Source organism: Juglans regia, chromosome 1, assembly GCF_001411555.2.
Source record: "Juglans regia cultivar Chandler chromosome 1, Walnut 2.0, whole genome shotgun sequence".
Lineage (NCBI taxonomy): Eukaryota > Viridiplantae > Streptophyta > Magnoliopsida > Fagales > Juglandaceae > Juglans > Juglans regia.
The window spans coordinates 11,703,272-11,724,988 of record NC_049901.1 but is presented as its reverse complement, the minus strand read 5'-3'; the positions used below and the strand labels follow the sequence as shown (position 1 = coordinate 11,724,988).

The following is a 21,717-nucleotide window of genomic DNA, read 5'->3' as shown; positions in this document are numbered from 1 at the left end:
GCATTTGGCACTGTAGGGGCAAGTGCCGGGATGAGGCTGATTCCCATCTTGTCCCGCTGCCCATATATTTATATATATATATTTTTATAACATATGTTAATTAAAAAGAAAAATCCAAGCATTAAAAGGAAGCCGTTTTAACCAAAACGACATTGTTTTGATGTTTGGATTTTTTTGTAGGATCCCCCATAATCAAAACAGTTTTGAGCCTTGTATTTATAACCCTTCAGCCGTTCCTCCTTCACGATCCTGAAGCCTTAACCCTCCCGAGTCCTAATGGTCAGCAAGTTTCCCCCCTACACCGACCGTAAGTCCCCTCACCGTCTGTGATGCCGTCGTGAGTTGTTGCTGTCTTTTAATCTAGCCGAAGTTGCCGTCTGTCACAACGAAGGTAAGGCCGATTTCTCTTAATCTCATGTTTTATTTATTTATTTATTTATTTATAATTTATGCAATATGGATGATAGAGGATGGGAGTAAATGAGAATGAAATTGTGAATTGTGTGCTGATAAATGTGCATATGAATTGTTTGGAACTTAGCATATAGTTAATTCTAAATATACATATGCCGAATCTTAATCCTAAGGATCCAATGATCTATGCTCATCTACATCTCAATGATCCAATCTCATATTGGTTAGTATTTTTAATATTTTGTATTAAAATTTTTTTTTTCATGTTTATAACTTTATAATTCTAATTTGTTTTATTTTTAACTTATTAATATTACAGATTTTATGATTTTGACTATCACAATCTCACAGCAGTCAACACAACTCAGTAAACTCACCGCCACTCCAAATTGATCAAATTTGAAATATTATGATTTTGTTAATTTATAATTAATTGTAATGTTACTACAATAGTTAATAGTACAATTTGTAATATTTATTATTTTTAGATGAATTGTAATATTGTAATAGTTTATTAGTTCTCTTAATTTATATAATTATAATAACTTAGTATCTTAGTAATGAATATTAATTAATACTTAATAGTATTAATTGAAACTTAATATATAGTATTTCTAAAAATATGTATAAATGTATTTTTAAACCATTTTGAACCGGCCTAGTAAAGAAACGGGGAGCTGACGGATGGAGATTCACTCATCCTCCTTCCGTCCCTCCCTCCCTCATCATTATTTCTTTTCAGAATGTTCATTCCTACCAAACATGACCACGTCACGGAGAATTAATTCCAACGAGGTAAAAAAATTTCAAAACTTCTCGTAAAATTTTTTAAACGCCTAACACTTTTTTATTTTAAATATTGTGATTTTTTATATAATCATTTTGTAATCATTATAATTTTTAAAAACTTTAAAAACTTCAAAATATATAAAAATCAATATAACTTTTTTAAATTTTAAAATAAAAATTATATTTAAACAGTTTTTTAATTTTAGAATATTTATATTTAACTTTTTCTCTCTATTTTTTTTTTAAATTCAATAAAGCATTTAATTCAAACTATTTTATTATTATTTACAGATTATTTTATAATTATTCATAAATTATGAGATATTCCAAATGTTGAAATCAAATTGTTCACACCAAAGCTTAAAGAAAGTTTGGTCCCAATTTGTGAAGAGACTGGTTTGGACAACAATGTTTTTATTTCCGTTCGTTCCAATCCAAAATTTATTGTACAGAACAGTAATCGGCACGACTTTGGTGGGTATTCCGTTCCAAGTTTATTTCCGACCATTTCGACTTGTTCCGGTCTATTTCGGACGGATTTCCATATTTCGGCTGGATTCTGGCTAGTCTCGGAATTGTTTGCAGCTTTTTGCTTGCGGAGCTCTTGAGCAATGTTTTAAATATCGTACCGGACGTCGTACTGATCAAGGTACTGAAACGAAATATTTCGATATCAATACCGTTTCGGGATAGTCGATATATAAATATATATAAATTATATTCTAAAATAATAGTCTATATGTAAATAAATTATATATAAATACATATATATATAAATTATAAATAGTCTAATCTGAATTGAGGGTTAAAAAATAAGTTTGTAGTTTAGAAAAAAAAAACAAAGGCCGAAATATCGGCCGGTATAAGCCGAAATTGAAGCCGGTACGGCTGGTACAAAACAGGTATGGTACTTGTACCGGCCAAACGGCAGGTATAAAAACTTTCGGCCGTACCGGCCAGTACGGTACGAAATTCAAAACAGTGCTATTGAGTGTTGTGTTTGGGTAGTGTAGTCACCTTAGATCATTTCATTATTATTTAATATATTATTGTTATTTAATATATTATTATTATTTAATATTTTTTTATTATTTTTTTACCACATTTTCATCACTATTCATAGATCATCTGAAATTATCTAACTGTCCAAACGTAGCTTAGTAATGATAAAATATTGAATCCACTACCCAAACATAGTTTTATGTGCCGTTTGAATAATAAGTTGAGATGAGTTGAGTACTTGAGATGAAAGTTAAATAAAAAATTATTAAAAAATTATTTTTTAATATAATTATTATTTTAAAATTTAAAAAAGTTAAATTATTTATTATATTTTATGTAAAAATTAAAAAAAATATAATAATTAAATAAGATGAGATGAGATTAATTGATATCGAAATCTCGATCAAAAGTTTGTGGTTGATCTCGTACGTTTCTCCATCTTCATCTCAGGTCGTTATTACTTTGCCCCGTAATATCGATGGATTTCAGTGTTACACAAAAGTATTTAGCGGTCATGATCTATAAACAAAAGGATAACAAGTCTGCGAAGGGAAAAGGTATAATTAGATAATGCAGATAGTGTACGTAGGAGTATTGAATAAAAAAGAGATTTTGTTTTTGGTTTGTGTGTGTGTATGTGTTTTCATTCACTTGTGACTTCTTCAGCAGGCTGATCTAATTAAATAAATACAGGGTGGCCGTCATGAGCTTCAAGGAATATAGACGTACTTACGAGTTGGTTTGTTAATCCAACCATATCATGCCTTTACAATCGATCGTTGTGGAAATTGCAGATATATATTCTCCAACAAAAATACATACATATAAATAATATATAAATCCAAACATATCAACATAAGAGGCCAGGTTAATTTCACAATCATTAATTGAAGGCACTACTACTATGGCATCATAACTTGAAAATAAACCAACAAAAAGAAAAAGGCTAAAAAAAGAAATAAGCATAGGATATTATAGAAGAACGCCGCCATTCAAATTTCAATCGCAACGCTGGTAAGTACCTTTACGCACACATTGATTATTGTTTGATTTTTGCTTAGCAATACATTCAGAATATCCAGGGTCCCCAGATTTTCCACAGGGCTCAGGATAGGCTGGTTTATCCTTATTGGAGGAGTTGGGAGGCTTTGAATCAGAACCAGCAAGGATCCGGCTTACATAGGGGTTCATCAGGAACCCCAGCTCCAACTCCAAGTCCTCCTCGATCAGGCATTCATCGAGACGTCCGCTGCTGCATCGAAAACTGGTGTTGCTCTTAGCAAGGACAGAAGCACCACAACAATATGCGTTAAGGAGCATCATGATCATCATCAGCATCGCTAGGATTGATGCCGGAGTATGTATCCCTCCCTTGCTGTTACGGTACACCTCCATCTTCCTTTTCTCCCACAACTCACTCACTCACTCACACACATTGTGTCTACTGAGAGAGGGCGTACTAATATAGTTGAACATAAGGAAGAAAATGAGGACCTATGACGAGAGGACTTAACACTGGAGATGCGTCACAAAGGCATCTATATTTAGTTTATTTAATTCTTCCATTTGCGATCGCCAATCACATGCCACCCATTGAAGATAATAATTGCAGATTGATAGCATAGTGGCCTTTTTGGAGGAGAAGCCAATAGCAAATTGTCGGTAGAAAAGGTTTTTGTCGTTGTGCATGTATATGCAGGATTAGGTGAAAGGTGATCGTGATAAGGTCTCTCGCCCTAATAATTTATCTAGGTTCTACCAAATCATGAGTCCGGCTTGGGTGTTTTCGATTTCATACACTTTCTTCACTGCTATTTTACCATCTACTTATTTTTTTTTTTCTTTTGATCGATCGTTAAATCTGGATAAAAACTAGCAAAACATAACATTTTTATATAATTTAAAAGAAAATAAATTCAATCAACTAACGTAATAATATAATTTAATTAAAATAAATTTAATTTAATTGATTAAACTTATTTTCTTCTAGATTATAGAAGATCATGTTCTAAAAATTTTAATCTAAATTCAAATAACAAAAGCAAAAAATAAGTAGTTGAGTAGTAATACTGTAGTAAAACAAGTGTAAGGATATCATTACCCTTATTTATGTAAAGAAGGAAAATGGTATTCATTATTCCTTTCCTTGTGAGCTGATCAAAAGCTAGCAATTTGAAAACAAAAAGATAAGAATTAGCCTGTGACGAGAAGAGATATAAATAATGGTGGTATCGGAAATTTGGTGTGGATAACACATTTAGGACAAGAATGAACTCAACCGACTCAAGGAAATCCATATACTCATCTCATACTCGAAAAATTTATAAGTTGGTGTGAATAACACATTTAGTAGAATGTTTACATAATATAATTTAATTTATAAGATAAATTTTAAAATTTGAATCAAACAAATCAAATTTTACCATTCAAGTGATGTGGATGATACGATTTACATACCAACGACACTACTATTCATCTCTATTCTTGGACTTCTTGCGTGAAAATGTGCCCACCACTATACTTTGGACATCCTAAGAGCACTCTCATTGGCTTGGGCAAAATTTTAGACCAAATTTGGCTAATATACCACTTTTTGCATTATGCATGATCACTTAAAAACTTAGATTTCACATTGGATTAGTTATCTTACTCTTTATAATAATAAAATAATATTATCTTTTAAATTTTTGTATATACTTTTTAATGCATGATTTAATTAATTTTAAAAAATATATGTTTTTATTTTCATTTTCATAATTTGCAACAATCTCTCTATCAAAATACATACAATCCATTTATTAACCTAAATTAACTTCATAATATGTCAAACTGAATTTTATAAAAAAATCCATACAGTTTCAAATACTACATAACTTCATACAAATGTATCAAAAGTTCATACATTTCCATCTATCAACCTAATACATAATTTGTTGAACTGAATTTCTATCATAAAATCCATACATTTCCAGCTACAACATAACTTCATACAAATGTATTAAAAGTTAATGCATTTCCATCTACTAACCTAATACATAATCTGTCAAACTAAATTTTTATCATAAAATCCATACATTTCCAGCTACTACATAACTTCATACTAATGTATCAAATATTCATACATTTTCATCTATCAACCTAATATATAATCTGTCATACCATCAAAACAGCCATCATGCTACTACCAAATTTGTCCAGCCATCAAAATACCAAGTATTGGTTCATCAAAAGTTTATTTATGTCCAACCATGTATAGGCAAATCATCAAAATAGCAAAAAAAGTAGGTGGATCAAAACAACAACACAAAGTGGGTGGATTAAAACAACAAGTTACCTCAGCCACTATACAAAAACAGTCAAGTAAAATCTATTAAGATTGAGATGGTGATCCATTCCTATGTTTCTCTAGGATTTACACTTGAAGTGACCTGAAGTATTCTTGCTGCACCGTATTCATGTTATCAAGATTCAAACTTATGATTTACATCTCCATCTTCTTCTTTATAAGGTCTATCATCTCAATCATGTCCCTCTCAGCCCAGCTTACCGTTTGTTATTGCTCAATCATCATTATCTTCCTATCACTTTCCATGTGACTTAACCTTTCATCAAACTCAGTAGTTGAATATTTTTTGCGTTTTCTTTTTCTTTCCCTTTCTTTTTAAGCTTTGTTGCCTAGTGGCCCCTCCACATTGATAGACATGCTCTCACAAATGTTTTCATCCCTAGCATTGGCAACCAGAACAGTAGAGCAGCCTCCCTTTCTCTTTGTTGGCAAATTATCCATATGCACTTACCACTTTGGTTGGTGCCTCAATAAATTTCAACAATGATCCAAATTATAGGTGGCTTTTTGTGTCAATTGGTACATTACCTTTGCCTTCTCAATTTAAACAACAATCATAAAAATATTAATACATATTTCAATGAAAATTTATAATAATTAGAAACATACATTGTCTTGTTCATTGGTACCGCTTGGATGTATTGATTCAACTTAGGCCAAGCAACCACAAAACATGTTTGTAGCTTTTTGAATGGTTGACCATCAATTAGTCAACGAGCCCATAGAATGTTCAAGCCAGTTAGATTTTTTAAAAGTATTGAAGTAATCATGAATTCTTATCCACAATTGGGTGGACTTTTGGTCAGTAACCCTCATACAAGGAGGTTGTCTTCCTCCACGGAGAAGGACACACATTGTTGGGATTTTTTAGTTTGTGTCCTTACTTCCCATTCGGGTTGTGCCACTTCAACCTCGACCACAACATTATCATACAAGACACTAGCTCTAAGGGGTTATTAATACATTCTCCACTACTTTGCAAGAGTGTGATGAAAAATGGATCGTCTATTATTTGTGAATCCATCATTCATAAAACAGTAAGCAAGCAACAAAATCACAAATCCTTGTGAATCCATCATTCATAAAACAGTAAGCAAGCAACAAAATCACAAATCCCATAAAATACATTACTTTCAAAAGCATAATAATAGAACCATAAAACAACAAAGCATAAAAGTACTATACATGACAACAATTCCACTTTATGATGTTGTATGCTTGAATTTTAGTTTCTGTCATGACAAATTTTCTTGGAAACCTTCAACAAATAAAACACGATTTTCTGTAGCCACTACATCAAGCAGATCATGCTTTAAGATTAGTATCCAGAAGATTTGTTCTCTCTTTCAACTTCAATGCTAAAACTTGTAATTTTTTTTGCTTTACATTTGTTTGTGCTTGATACTGATTGTGTAGTTTTTAAATTCAATTTCAGATGCTTGGAATGTGAAATAGTGTTGCAAAAGATAATTTTGAAACTTAATTGTGAGAGTTAAATTTTTAGTGGAGGTCTTAAACTTAGTTGTGAGAATCCTGAAACTAAATTGTAAGACTAAAATTCCAACACAGGGTTCCAAACTAGCTACTGTGGCCCCTAACCTATACCACCACAATATTCCATTCGTACGTCACACACACAGGGTACTTTTTTCTTTTCTATACAAGGGGTTTGATTGATCATGAGTGCGTTGATCTTCATGAAAAGTTGAAATTGTGTTTGGTTTTCTAACAAAATTTGAATCTCAAAATTAGAAACAACAAGAGCAAACAATGGTCGAGATTATGAGAGAGTTAGGAGAAGAGATAAACCACAAAAATTAACAAAATGTGCTGTCGTCGAGGGTTTTTGTGGCTGTCGTCGAGGAGGAGACGCTTCACGGTGGTTTCACGCATCCCTAGGAAGGGGCTTAGTCGTGGTGGACAAGGTGAATGTTAGGGGGGGGCTCAATCGTGGTGGGCGAGGTGAATGTTACGAGAAAGGGGCTTAGTCGTGGTGGGCGAGTTGAATGTTATGGGAGGGGGCTCAGTCGTGGTGGGCGAGGTGAATGTTACGGAAAGGGATAATGCTGGGAGGGGTTACGTTGTGGCGAGAGGAGGCTCAGTGGTGCTAGGAGGGGACTCAGTCAGTCGTGGGGGCTCGATGGGAGTGATTGGTAGTGAGAGTGGAGGGGCTCAGTCGTGGTGCTCGAGTGAATCAGGAGTGTGAGTGAGAGAGAGAGAGAGAGAGAGAGAGAGAGTTACGGGAGTTGAGGGGGAGAATGGAGAAAAGAAACTGGAAGGGTTTCACTAAAGCGGGAGGGTGAATCACTGTAGTTAACATCCAAATTTTTTTAGCAGTGCCCAATCTAATGTGGTGTCTTTTTAGCACATATTAACTAAATAGTAGCTATCATTGGACTTCGTCTAAGTCAATGAGGGTGCTCTAAACCCTATCAACAAGCCCAAACCCATCTCTCATAAAACCCTTTATCTCTCTTTCTCATCAATGCTTGGTGTGGTACTGAACAGAACAATTGCTAAAATGGTAATTGTTGACGACATGTTTCACATATCAAGAACTAGTCTCGATCACCTACAACACAAAAAAACTGGAGGGCTTGGGGTTGTTTCAAGGAACCTCTAATGCCAAAGTTAGCTTATCTTCTTCAGAGGAATTTCTTTAAGGGTCAGCAACTCGTGCATAGGTACCAAGCCATAGTCTTTAATGCGGCATTGTTCCCCGGGTAGTGTCTTGACAGCAGGTGGGCGGAGCGGTCACTTCCCGTGCACTTTGTCAGGGGCAAGATTGTAGTCTGCAATCCTCGTCCACTTCTAGAATCGGATCCTTAAATGCGAGGCAGGGTCTTTCCACAAGGTGTTCTTGCATATGGGTGTCAATGCTGGCAGGTCTTGTCGGTCCACATCGACACGTTTTCCGGACGGGTATGACCCCTCATTCTTCTTGTACAGATCATGAGCCGACTATATTAATGGTTCCTGGACCCCCTAGATGGGCATGACTAGGGCCGAGATGGGGCCTTAGTATCCCGATCAAGCCTAACCAAAGGGGATGCGAATATCCCCTCCATTAATACTCTCTCCCCGTTTATATGTAAAGTTTTTTTTTTTTTTTTGAATTTCTGCGACTTGGATTTGCTGTTTGCACGTGATTATATTTATGTGAAAGAATGTGTATTGATTAATTAGTAACATGATTATATTTGAATTGTGTAGAATGTTACTGGATAATTTCACCATGCTCTTAGTCCACTCGTGCATGATAATGGGTTTGGACCGAAAAAGTTATGGGTTTGTATTCAACTTTCAAATTTAAAAAGTTTTCGAGACGAAAGTTATGGGTAGAATTGGTCTTGGTGACTTCTTCTGCTTTCATTGCAGGCCGAGGACCATCTTCTTCCCTCTTTTATGATCAAATCTGACTTTATATCGTTTTTGGAAGTGGCATTCTCTTTCCCTATACACTTCATGTTATTCAAACATTTATTTAACATTAGATACAGTCTCACGGTGTGTATGTCTTATATACTCTCTTGAATGTGCGATACTTGTAGGTCTTATAATTCTAAATATCATTTTTTTTTTAAATATTTCTTAGTAAAATTCCCATAGGCACGTACTGTTATTTTAAAAAAGAAAAATCTATGTACTTTTATTTTAAAAAAGTAATTTTTGAGCATAATTTTAGGGACCAAGAAGAAAAACTGTACAAATGAGTTTTCCTAGTTTCCTCCTAATTGAAAATGAACATAAATTATCCTCAATTGTCTACCAAACTAGATGATTCAATTTTAGAGAGAGAAACAATATTATGTGGACTCTACAAAATTTAGTGCTACTGGTATTGAGTTTTTGGACGATATGAATCTCACATAAGTATTCAATGTTATGTTTCTCCTTATATACTAAACTATTTAATTTGTCAAGTTCCTTTAGATCATATGGCATAAGGTCTGGTCTCCAAATGGAAGAACCACATACGAACACCCCATCCCTAATAAAATAAAAAAGATTCAATTCGGCAAGCGATTGGAGAAATCTCGAAAGATTGAAAATTTAAAAAAAAAAAAGATATTACTTCTAAAAAACTCCATGTATCCATTCTCGCCACAGGGAAATATTGAATAATCCCATACTCCCCAATTCCTTTGTTTGGTAGTAGTTTTGAACATTCCCTGACATAAATTGTTGTGTCCTCGCTAACGAGATACCAAGCACATCTTTTGATTCCAAAGTGTGGCCAAGAGTATATAGCTCACGACAGAAATTCAAATGCCCAACACAGCATGGAGAACAGAGCTTGCCAATAGGAGTGAGCCAATCTCACCTTATCCACACTCCCTCCACTATCCATTATCGCATTCATTATCATATCACTCCCTATCAAATATCCATAACCCCATAAACAACCACTAACCACCCTCTCTTCACCTTTGTTCTCTAGCTAATTGGAAAGAAAAAGTGAACTTTGATTTCCTAGTGCAATCAGAGTTTGCAGCAATGGCAGCCACGAACTCTACTGTTTTGGCATGCAACTATGCCATCTCGGGCGCTGGATTGCCCAAGATTAATGCAAAGCTTGCTTGCATGGCTTCTGTGGCATCCCCAGTTGTGGCTGGTCACAAGTTGCCTGTGATCAGGGCCCAACAGGTTAGAGTTTCTGAACCAAAAGAATCGAGTGGGAATGAAGGAAGAAGGGCTGCACTGCTTGGCCTAACAGCCGCCCTTTTCACAACTGCTGCTGCCGCCTCCAATTCCTCTGCCAATGCAGGTGTCATCGAAGAATACCTTGAAAAGAGTAAAGCGAACAAGGTATATTATGCAGCTTTGTTTTAGTGCTACTAATATTGGTTTCTAACACGAAACTTAAACTAAGCACGAATGTTGTAATAGGAACTGAATGACAAGAAGAGATTGGCCACGAGTGGAGCAAACTTTGCACGAGCTTATACAGTTCAATTTGGCACATGCAAGTTCCCCGAGAACTTCACCGGCTGCCAAGATCTTGCCAAGCAAAAAGTTAGTCTCGTCAATGACTAGAATCATTTTTTCTGGGTTTCCTTTTACCATGGGTTTTAACTTTTCTTTGACTGGCTCTCCTCCATTTGTTTTGGGCTGATGCAGAAAGTGCCATTTCTTTCTGAGGATTTGGCGCTGGAATGTGAAGGGAAGGACAAATACAAGTGTGGTTCCAATGTTTTCTGGAAATGGTGAAGAGGGAAATCTTATTCCCTTCCGTACCATGTGCTTTCCTCTTAACATGTACCTAAATTTCTGTTGAAGAAACGCTACTACATACGGTGTCTTTTGCAATGTGCTTTCTCAAATTCAGCTCAATCAAAATACCCATTGTTTATTTTCATCAATGGACAGAAAAAATTAAAGCGACTTTCGTGTCCTTAATCAGATGCGTGATTGTTTTCTTTACCAACCCCAAGAGCCACTGATGGTTTAGTTGTTGGGAGAGAATTTAGGGGCAGAGGTTAGTCCACATAGAAGTTTTTAAACGAATTACACATCGAAGCGAGGTGGAGGTTAGAGCTATCATTCCAGATTGATTCCCAAATTGTGTACGTAGGCATTTATCAATTTTTCTTTTCAATAAGCCTAATCCACTTGGTAAATTTTTATGCTCCTATCATGAAAAGTTTCGTCAAGTTTTATCTGCAGAAGCTGAGACAAATTTCTGATTTAAGTTTTGTTGAGAAAATATCCTTCTCAAAGTGGCTACAAGCCTACAAGCATAAGACTATCTTTTGCTGCTCCTCTCCCCACATATTTTGCTCAATTGTCCCAAATCCAACCTTGGACAAAAATAAGTGTTTTTCTTCTAATCAGACTCCTTGGAAAGTGAACCAGAAGGAGATGAAATGGGCAACTTTGAAATAATAACATGAACTTCTTATCAATGAAAAGAATTATAGGTGCTATACATGTTACATTTCCCCTATGCATTTTCTGAATTTCTGTACAAGTTCAGCCTAGCTCGCTCTATCTGTCTCTCTAAATGTTGAATGTGTTGTAGTATGTGGGTAACAGCAAAACAACAATAGAATCCAAGAAGAAATTGCAATTGGAACTCACCATAAAAAACCCAGATATCATCAGATAAAACCTTCGAAGGCTGACATTGAATCTTCAGTGCTCTATCAAACTCTTCAGTACACCAGCATGATATCTCACTTTACCCATATCAGGAAAACAAATTCATATGAACTGCACGATGCAAATGCAGTCATGCCCAAAATGAGACCGTTGATTTAAATCTCTCAACGCAGGATTGCTGAGTAGTTCAAGTGAAACCCCTTCAAATAAACCTAATTTTTCTGAATATACGAATCAGGAAGTATCCAAAAAAAGCTATGAGTATGAACACTAAGATGAAGATCCCTTGTGCTGCAACTGGGCACATGGCACTGGGAACACCTCACTGGCAAACCCTGAAACAAATTCACACTTCCATGCTGTGGACTGAGAGATACCAAGAAGCGTAACATTTGTTAAGCATATATCTTCAAATGATGCATCCTCAATGCCCTCCAGTACGGGGGCTTTTGTTGAATTTAAACTAACCATGTTACTTATGAAAATGCCCTTTACTTTAGGAACAGCTTTGGGATCCCATCCTTCATCAGGGTGGTCATTAGAGCCTCTGCTAAATCTTATGGGTATCTTGACTCTTTCCAGGATTATGTTACTAAAACTGACATTTACTATATATCCCCCTCTACCTTTGTCTGACTTTATACGCACTCCAGCAGCTGAATCCCAAACATGCAAATCCTCAACAGTTACATTTGAAATTCCACCAGACATCTCACTACCTATTCCAACCCCAGAGCAGGTTGGTGTGGTGCCAGAAACTCTCCTGACAATGATGTTTGCGCTTGGACGGGCAATTGCGATTCCATATTGGTCCCAACCACTCTTCACTGCAACAAGATCATCCCCACTCTCAATGTAACAGTCTTCAATGCACACATTGTTGCTCGAGTCTGCAAATTGGATGTTAAAGCTCAAGATAAATTTCTTATGCCCTTTTGCTCTAAAAGGATCGGCAGTCCACTGCATCAGGAATATAAGAGAATAAGCAAACAAGTAAGATACCTGGATCGATACCATCAGTATTTGGGGCGTTGAGAGGAGCCAAGATTGTCATGCCTTTGATAACAACATTACTGAAACAAATAGAATAAATAGTTAGCACATCTGAAGTATAACATATCAAAGTAGCAGGTCAGAAAACAAATCAATACTCTCTATTTTATATGAGATTACATCAGTGTTTCAAATTGCATCCAATATCCAAGTGTCCATATATCAAGCTCATAGTAAATAAAGCCGGAGGGGATGAACCATCTGGGACACTTGATGAGATTTGATATGAGTCTTATATAACTATATTTCTTATATAGAGAAAAATAGAAACAACATGATAATAAGAAAACATATGGTGACATTGAACCTGCAGTAAACGGGATGAATGGTCCAAAATGGAGAATTGAGGAGGGTGAGATTTGAAATGAGAACGTTGTTAGAGTTCAATAGCTCAATGAGGTGGCCTCTTGTGTGCTCTAATGTTTTATTCCACCATAGGTCCCACCACATCTTCCCTTGGCCATCAATTGTTCCATTTGCTCCTGCAAGAAAAAATAATCAAGTGGTCGGATACAAACAATCTGTTTGTTGGAGACACGAGATAGCATGCACTCAAAAATAAATAATGAATATATGAGGAAAATTCTAATATATTTTATAACTTGCGATTGAATCAATGATGCTGCAAATTGTGCACACACACTATTTCTAACCTGTAAATGTCAATAGCCCCTTGATGGAACAGAAGCAATTTTGAAGGAAACAAAGCATAGAAACGAGGAGTTTGGTTGCTACAATGACAACTTTAAAAAAACTGACATAACACCTACCAACATTATATAGTAAATCGTATTTTCAAAAAAAAAAATAAAAAAGATAAAATAAGAAAGGATAATGGTTCTTTAGATCCTCCATCACCACCGAAATTATATATAAATGGAAAATAAAACACTCTGTAGTTATTTAAACAAATAATTTATTCAAGAGTGATATCATTTGTTGGCAAGTTCTGCTGTTCATTAGACATATAGGCATTTTGCCGTCTACTATCACAGAGACATGGAAACAAAACGACATGAAAATAATTACATTGTCCCCCACGACGGTTTCAAGTGTTAGTCAATTACATAAATCTTATTCGGCTTCATAAATAGTAGATATTCAAAATGACTCGTTTTTTACTCAAAACACAAAATAAGTCCTACTTGTTTTTTGCATGTACCAAATAAAATTAAGATAAATTCTTTGCAAGAAAAAAGACGGGATTTAATTTAATACATACTTCAAATATTACTGATGGCACCAGAATAATAAGAATTTCATCACAACAGGGAAAAGAAGAAAATTGTCTGTTACCTGTAATGACAACATTAGTGAGACCATCTCCATGTACGAGGCTTATATGTCTTCCTCCTAGTCGCTCTCTCCCTCTTCCATAAGAAGGCAATGGTGCTATTATAGGCCATTCTTTTGGGTCCTATATAAATGAGAAAAGAGCATTAGCATTGGATTACGCAAATACAAATACAAATACAAAATTTGCATAATATCACATGATTTTACATTTGGCTATTCCACTCAAACTTATTCCCACATTGAATTATCCATCTATTAGTCAAGATAATAATAAAATAATATAAATTCAATAATATTTTTTTTCTATTAATTGTTTTTTCTAAAATTAGACCTATATGGAAATACAATAATACAAGTGCAGAGCAATATTTATGGAGAGCAGCAAATACATTCTAAATATTTAATACAACACCATTGAAAAAAACACATCTATCTATTACATTTTTACCTAAAAAAACATCCATTAATTTTCTTTTTGTTTCCAGCATTAATCACAGCCCTAGGAGCACTAAAACAAAACACAAATCCCCACAAACAAAAAAAAAAAAAACATAAATCTGAGAGATTGAACCCAACAATAACAGGAAAAATAAAATAAAAAAACTTTGAAACAAAATAAATGGTGCAGAAGAAAAGCAAAGGAACGAAATAAGAAATGGAGAAATAGTGCAGAAGAAAAGTAAAGGAAATAACAAGAACCTGAAAATATTTTTTAATCAATTTGGTCTAGCTACAGTGACCATCAAATATCCGAAGTTGCATAATCCAATGTAGACTATTTTTTAGGTCTATTAGCCAAACTACTCATTGGATTTGCATTTGCATAATCCAATTGGGATGCTTAAGCTGATTACCAACTTACTAAAATCATTATTGGGATGCTTGAGCTTGATTAATTATTGTCCCTCCATAGAAAATATTCCGCTATGTATTCTAGATTGGCACCCTGTCCCACCCACCAACTTCCGTGTTTAAGATTATACTTCCTCCTAATTTTTGGTATTAGTACTCTTTGGGTAATAATTACACGCATTAAGAACATGAGAACAAGACTCAAAACTATAAAAAAATGGGTATACGGTATCATATAAAAAATTATGGGCAGCTCCCTTTGGTTGCCCATTTCAACTTTCTCAAGGAAAATAGTGTCCTTTTTTTCATGGAAAAACAGCCATTAGTAGACTACCTTTTTTTGGTCCTGGTCATTCTTAATCACTAAGTTACCACACAGGTCACAGAGTATTCCATTTTTCATCTAAAATTAATAATTAGAAGAATAAACCTATTTGGTAATTATAAAGAATAACTGGAAGCTTTAGTTGTAGTACTATATACGTGCCTGGGAACCAAGAATTACAGCGCCCTCTTCGAGAAACAGCGTGAAATTGCTCGTGAGGTTGAAGCTCCCCGTAAGCCACCTCCCCTTCGGCACGTTCAGCTGGGACCCACCTTTGTCTCCGAAACCCTGCATGCACCGTACCGCCCTCCGAAACGATTCGGTGTTGGACGTTCTCCCGTCGCCAACTCCCCCGAAATCCGCTATCGACATGACTACCTTTCTCCTCGGCACGGCTCCAAAAAACCCCACGCAGCTCCTCTCGTCACCCAAAACGTCACGGGGGCCGGACGATCCGTCGTCGGCTCCTGGCAATCCGGTTATCCACCGTACCGAAAAAACGGCGTCGGTCGAGAATATTTGAAGGGTCAGGATCGCGAGGAGACCGAACAACATAAGCAACAGCGTCCATGGGGGCCTGATAAAGGTACCCGTGAACACGCCGAATAACGGCTTTTCAGAGTTCATTTTTTTTTCCCTAATCCAAAAAAAAAACGAAATATAAACAAAGAAGAAGGAAGATGACGTGGGTGTATTGGAGATGGACAGAATAGTGATTGGACGCGCACCGGAGGTGATGTTAGAAGGTGGCGGCGTGGCGTGGCGTGGCGATATTATATGGAGAATACGCGGACGTCAAGGTGGAGAATTTAGCAAAGGGAGGGGTGGTCAAAGGCCCTAGGGGGTAGGGTGGGGTTAGGGTGGGTGGTGCGCATCGCTCGTGCCGACGTATTCTAGCGGTGGGGACATGGGATTTTTGCGAACTCGAAAATGTGTGGGGCACAGTTCGGAAAGTCCAACAAAGCCTCGATCCGGTTTGTCCGGTGCGGAGAGATCGAGTGAGGAAGAGACCACGGTTATAGAATTATTCTATATTGAAAAGTAAGTATGTTGATTATTTTATTTACACCGTGGCGGAAGTCTATTGGGTAAAGGGAGTTAAGAACGTGGTGGTGAAAGCAGAGGATTGAATTAGATGGAAATGCGGTGGAGGAAGGGGAGCCGCTCTTCACGGGAGACTTCTGCAAACTCCTCTTGAAAAAGAAAAAACAAAACAAATTAATGGGGTTTTGACAGGATGTGTGCGCTGCTGAATGGCTGAGTTTACTGCATCGCTGACACGTGGGAGCTAAGTATTCCGGCAAGGACAGCAGTCCAAGACTGCCTACATTTGAACTGTCATTTTTATGCTATTTTCACCAAATTACGTATTCTTATAAAAACATTTTATACTTAAAACATTTTTTTATAGATAAAGTTGTCATTTTTCTTCCTTAATTTTGTTCAATGTGACGTGAATTTATATATACTTATTTTTATAAAACTTTTACAGTTAAAACCCTTTTTTTTTAAGATAAAATTGTCATTTATCTTCTATAATTTCGTTCAAGATAATTACTACGTATATAAAAAAATTATATAAAAATAAATTTATAAATTAATGTGATTTTATAAAATTTATTAGATTTATTTTATAATAAAATTAAATTTATAAATTGATATAATTTATTATGATATGTTACATATATTTTATATTAAAAATAATTTTATAAATTGACATACTATATTAAATCATGCCATTTTATAAAATTATTTTTGTAAAACTATTTTATAATTAAAAAATTTCTCTATAAAAATTGTATGGCCTAAATAGAATATCCAAGCATTCTGCTGCATGGTCATGAGCTATAGAAATATGACTCAAAGAAGCAAGCAAGTACTCCCTCTAACTTTTCCCAACATGATCAGAGCAATTTAACTTTGGCTAGAAGATTTATTATTTATTTGAATGTTGAAATGAGTTAAATTGAATTTAGTTATGAATAATAATATTTTATAAATTTAATTAAAATGAGTTTAATTTTTTTAAGTTGAGATGTATTTAATTTTTTAAATTAAAAAATATGAAGTAAATTGATATAGATTTAATTTTTTTTATGTAAAAAGTTAAAAAAATAAAAGATTATATTAATAATTAATTTTAAAATAAATTAAGATGAGTTAAATTTTATTTGCCAACCAAACACAACTTTTCAGAATAGCACCTGGAACACCTTAAAAAGTTTTATGGACATAGAAGCAAAGTCCTGCAACAGATTCTTTGGACATCCATAAGTGATGCAGCTTTAATAATTTTTGTTTTTGCCTTTTTTTTTTTAATATTTCTTTTTAAAAAATATAATATTATTAAAAAATACTTTTTTTAATTATTAAAAAAAAAAAAACGTGTAGAGAGCTCCACGTGGGTTTAGCATTTCGGTTCGTGGAAAATAGAAGAGGATGCGTAAAGACATGGAAACATGGAAATATCAAAGGTCAGAATGGTCAAACTTAGAGGGCGTTGATTTTTTACTTCCTCGAAGACCATGAAATTCCGAGTTTCTGTTCTTGCTTCAAAGGACAATTGTTAATTGTCCATTTTACCCCGTTCCTAATTTCAACCAGAAATTATTAATAAAAAGGTCTTTAATTAATCTATAATAATAATAATAATAACAATAGAATAAAAAAAATGATAATAGTTGTCTTATACAGTTTTTTTTTTTTTTTTGTGCTTTTGTATAATCAATAAATAATTAAATAGTTTTTAGTAATTCACATGAAGACCAAGGGTACTTTGAGAATTCAAAGTCCACTCTCCATTCCCATCTCAAGTTCTCAACAACTTAAGAAGCTCCTGACCTTAATGTTATGTCTCTCATTGTTTGTTTGCAGAGAAAGGGGGGGAAAAGAAAATCATGGACAGAGAACAAGAAGATCTACAGTTTTTGGGCTTCTTTGGGATATTCAAGGAGTCCTTCAAGATCATCTTCTCATGGAGAAGAATCTTCAGCCGAATCACACTCTCCCTCGTACTCCCTCTATCCATCATCTTCCTAGCTCACCTCCAAATCTCCCACATCCTTTTCTTCAAAATCTTGTACAACCAAGAAGCCCGGAACTACACCAGAAAAAATAGCCCAAGATATGCCCAGCTCTCCGATATCATCTCCTCCGAATGGGTAGCCTTTTGGCTCTTCAAATTCGTCTACTTCACCTTCCTGCTCATCCTCTCCCTGCTCTCCACCGCCGCAGTTGTCTACACAATCGCCTCCATATACACAGCAAAGGAAATCACCTTTAGAAAGGTCATGAGCGTTGTCCCAAAGGTCTGGAAGAGACTTATGGTCACTTTCTTATGGAGCTTCGCCATCGTTTTGGTCTACAACATCGCTTCCGGAGTGCTGTTCTTCTTATGGGCAATCAATTTTGAATTGTACGGGATTGGAATTGCCATCTTTGTTTTCCTCTTCATCTTATACTTGGTGGGTCTCGTGTATATAAGCATCGTTTGGCACTTGGCAAGCGTGGTGTCGGTGTTGGAGGATTTGTATGGGATCAAAGCCATGATCAAGAGCAAGAGCTTGATAAAGGGTAACATGGGTGTTGCAGTCGCCATCTTTTTCATGCTTGTTGTGCTTTTCATAGGAGTTGAGTTATTATTTGAGAATTTGGTTGTGCTTAATTTGGCACGAAACATAGGAATTAGAATCGGAATCGGGATTCTGAGTGTGCTGTTGCTAGTCCTGGTGTTTCTCTTTGGTCTTGTCATCCAAACAGTGATATACTTCGTCTGCAAATCATATCACCATGAGAATATAGACAAGTCTTCTCTAGCAGATCATCTCGAGGTTTATCTTGGGGAGTATGTTCCTCTAACAGCCAAGGATGTGCAACTAGGTGAATTCCAAGTCTAGCAATAAATATACATAGTTGTTCTGATGATATTGGAAGTGCTTTAATGAGATACAATTGTAATTTTGGAGATTAAATTTCAATCAATAAACCTAGAAAAGTGTGTTTGCTGTTTGCAGTCTGAGGAAGATTGCATACACGATGTTCCTTAACTATTCACATACATGAAATAAATAGCTAGCTAGTTTTGCTTGCAAATCTCTCTCTATTTTGGTTGTTTATATCGTTTCCTTGACCATCATCTTATACTTTGTACAACAGCTTAATTGACAATAAATCAATGGATGACTGAACAAGCAAAAGCAATTGAATGGTAGATTTTAATGCATATTGGACATGATGATGAGAGAATTGTATTAATTATTAAAGAGACTTACTTGTTAGTTGGTGGTGTGTCAATTCCAAAGGACGTTTGCCCCGACGGCATCGTTGACGATGAGGTTGCAAAATTTGTTGAATATCACCCCGCCCAGAATTGCTTTCTTAAAATAATATAAATTTACATCGAATACCTTAAGATCAACAAAGAGGATCACGTTAGTCCATGTTTTTTTTAATTAGAGTGACATTTCTGATTTATTGGTGAAGAAGGGATTACACATGGACAAACGTATGCTGGAGCCTTTTCAACCCAATTCAATACATCCCACCCAATCAAACTGCTCATTTATACGGTTATAAAGAAATTCTATAAAAGTAATTGTAAATCAACAAATTGACATGATTTCATATAATTCATTAGATTTATTTTATAATAAAAGTAGTTTTATAATCTAACATATCATATCAAATTACGTGAATTTATGAATTTATTTTTATGAAATTTTTAGTGAAAAAAAACTATTAATGCCGCCTTATTTGGTGGAAAAAAACTATCAAATATATCCTATTATGTAATCGACAAAATAACATTTTTTTTCTCCATTGAAATCACTAGATGTTAGAGTTTGGCTTGAGTTGAGTTAAGAAAAAGAAAAAAACACAAAGAGTATTTTATGTAACACCCAGGCCCAGGTGACAGAAAATCCAGCCCGTTGAAGTAAATGACACTATTTTGGTAAGAGTCATTCCTCCCTTAGTTTCCCTCTCCTCCCCGTCACTCTCTCTCCTGATTCCCTCTCCCTCTCCGTTACTTTCTTTGCCCATTTTCCCCACTCTCACATATTCTCTCTCTCTCTCTCTCTCTCTCTCTCTCTCTCTCTCTGATTTCTGTGATCAAACTCACACAGTCCCACCCAGATTCTCTGGTTTCCCTCACTCTCGCCGATTTCGCTTCTATTTTCTCTTTCGGTGGTTTGTCTTTCGTCGTTGCCGCCAACCACCATGTCGCTCACACCATTTCCAGCCCTCAATCCCTACTCCTCTGCTGCCATTCTCTACCGCTGTGAGCTTCATCCTCCATGATAGAACCCACAAGTGCTCCTCTCCACGTCAATCCCGAAACTGCAAGCCACTGCACACACACATACATATAGAGAGAGACCTATGCACGACGCTTAGCCTCCGTTAACCAACCCCAACAACAACCACCAGTGCACCACCATCAAAGCCCAAAGCCCCGTTGTGCGCCACCACCCCTTCCCACAAAAAATTGTTGCACCATGAGATAACCGAGCACCCCAAGACACCGCAAGGAAAGTGCACCATGAAGCCTTATGTCTAACCTCCGTAGTCAACCTTGAACCACCATGAAAATAGCCCAGCACCCGTGTCCCAACCACCCAGCAAGCCTCCACGTCCCTGTTTCAAGCACCTAAAATAGTGCACGGTTTCTCTTCCTCACCATGCACGGTGGTTCCACCTGAAGTAAGGAAGACTTGTATATTGAAAGTCCTGAAGAATATTGATTACAGAGTGCTATTTATAGCCAAATACAGAGGACTACACTGAGTCGGTTATTGAGGCAAGCAGGTGGTGTGCACTAGCATTTCTAGGCCACCAATGACACGGTTATAACAGAAAAGATTCCTCATTACAAAAGCAATAATAACAAAATTAATAAAAAGAAGATCTAGAAGATTCATTGTGACGAAAGCTTGAATTTATTCTGTAGTAGCTGAGGTGAAAGCTGAGCGTGATTCTTTGGTCCCTGGAGCTGAGGTGGAGGCAACAGAATTTATATTGCTTATACCCTCCTGCGAGTCCAACATGGGCGCCATGGTGAGGCTCGATCGAATGTGTAGAAATCGAGAGGTTGCAAGAGGCTTGGTAAGAGCATCGACAAGTTGATCACGAGAGGAAATGAAAGCAACATCCAGAGTTTTGGCTGAGACACGATCACGCACAAAATGGAAATTAATTTCCATGTGTTTGGTGTGAGAGTGCAATACAGGATTAGAGGACAGGTATGTTGCACCAAGGTTGTCACATCATAATGTAGGAGGCTTGGAGAGAAACATCCCAAGATCTTTAAGAAGTGATTGAATCCATAGGAGCTCAGCCGTGGTGTTTGCAAGCGTTTTATATTCAGCTTTCGTGCTTGAACGAACAACAGTTTTCTGCTTCTTGGAACCCCATGAGATAATGTTAGGACCAATAAAAACACAGAAACCTCCTGTTGAAAGCCGATCATCTGGGTATCCTGCCCAATCGGCATCTGAAAAGGCATTCAAAGAGTAACTAGAACATGGCCGAATGCTAAGAC

General features: G+C 36.0%; 3 protein-coding genes across 3 annotated transcripts; 2 read left to right on the top strand and 1 right to left on the bottom strand.

Annotated features, from left to right (window-relative positions):
* The first annotated feature begins 9,817 nt into the window (after positions 1-9,817).
* On the top strand, positions 9,818-10,936 carry LOC108996355 (photosystem I reaction center subunit N, chloroplastic-like). Its single transcript, XM_018972212.2, has 3 exons — positions 9,818-10,360; positions 10,442-10,567; positions 10,673-10,936. The coding sequence occupies exons 1-3, from the start codon at positions 10,049-10,051 to the stop codon at positions 10,760-10,762; spliced, it is 528 nt and encodes a 175-aa protein (XP_018827757.1). The 5' UTR covers positions 9,818-10,048; the 3' UTR covers positions 10,763-10,936.
* Positions 10,937-11,376: 440 nt separating this feature from the next.
* Positions 11,377-16,027, bottom strand: LOC108996354 (probable polygalacturonase). The gene is made up of 5 exons (XM_018972211.2): positions 15,342-16,027; positions 14,003-14,123; positions 13,014-13,188; positions 12,656-12,726; positions 11,377-12,543 (listed from the first exon to the last, which is right to left on the bottom strand). Exons 1-5 carry the CDS (start codon positions 15,804-15,806, stop codon positions 11,924-11,926), a joined length of 1,452 nt encoding a protein of 483 aa, XP_018827756.1. The 5' UTR covers positions 15,807-16,027; the 3' UTR covers positions 11,377-11,923.
* Positions 16,028-18,076: 2,049 nt separating this feature from the next.
* Positions 18,077-19,075, top strand: LOC108996141. The gene has a single exon (XM_018971905.1). The coding sequence runs from the start codon at positions 18,077-18,079 to the stop codon at positions 19,073-19,075; it is 999 nt and encodes a 332-aa protein (XP_018827450.1).
* Positions 19,076-21,717: the final 2,642 nt, after the last annotated feature.

Coding starts and splice junctions, on each gene's coding strand:
- LOC108996354 (XM_018972211.2), bottom strand. CDS start 15,806: ATGAACTCTGAAAAGCCGTTATTCGGCGTGTTCACGGGTACCTTTATC. Junction 14,124..15,341: donor CTGTAATTCTTGGTTCCCAG/GCACGTATATAG, acceptor TCATTTATATAG/GACCCAAAAGAATGGCCTAT. Junction 12,727..13,013: donor ATTCATCCCGTTTACTGCAG/GTTCAATGTCAC, acceptor TATTTGTTTCAG/TAATGTTGTTATCAAAGGCA.
- LOC108996141 (XM_018971905.1), top strand. CDS start 18,077: ATGGACAGAGAACAAGAAGATCTACAGTTTTTGGGCTTCTTTGGGATA.
- LOC108996355 (XM_018972212.2), top strand. CDS start 10,049: ATGGCAGCCACGAACTCTACTGTTTTGGCATGCAACTATGCCATCTCG. Junction 10,361..10,441: donor AAAAGAGTAAAGCGAACAAG/GTATATTATGCA, acceptor ATGTTGTAATAG/GAACTGAATGACAAGAAGAG. Junction 10,568..10,672: donor AAGATCTTGCCAAGCAAAAA/GTTAGTCTCGTC, acceptor GGGCTGATGCAG/AAAGTGCCATTTCTTTCTGA.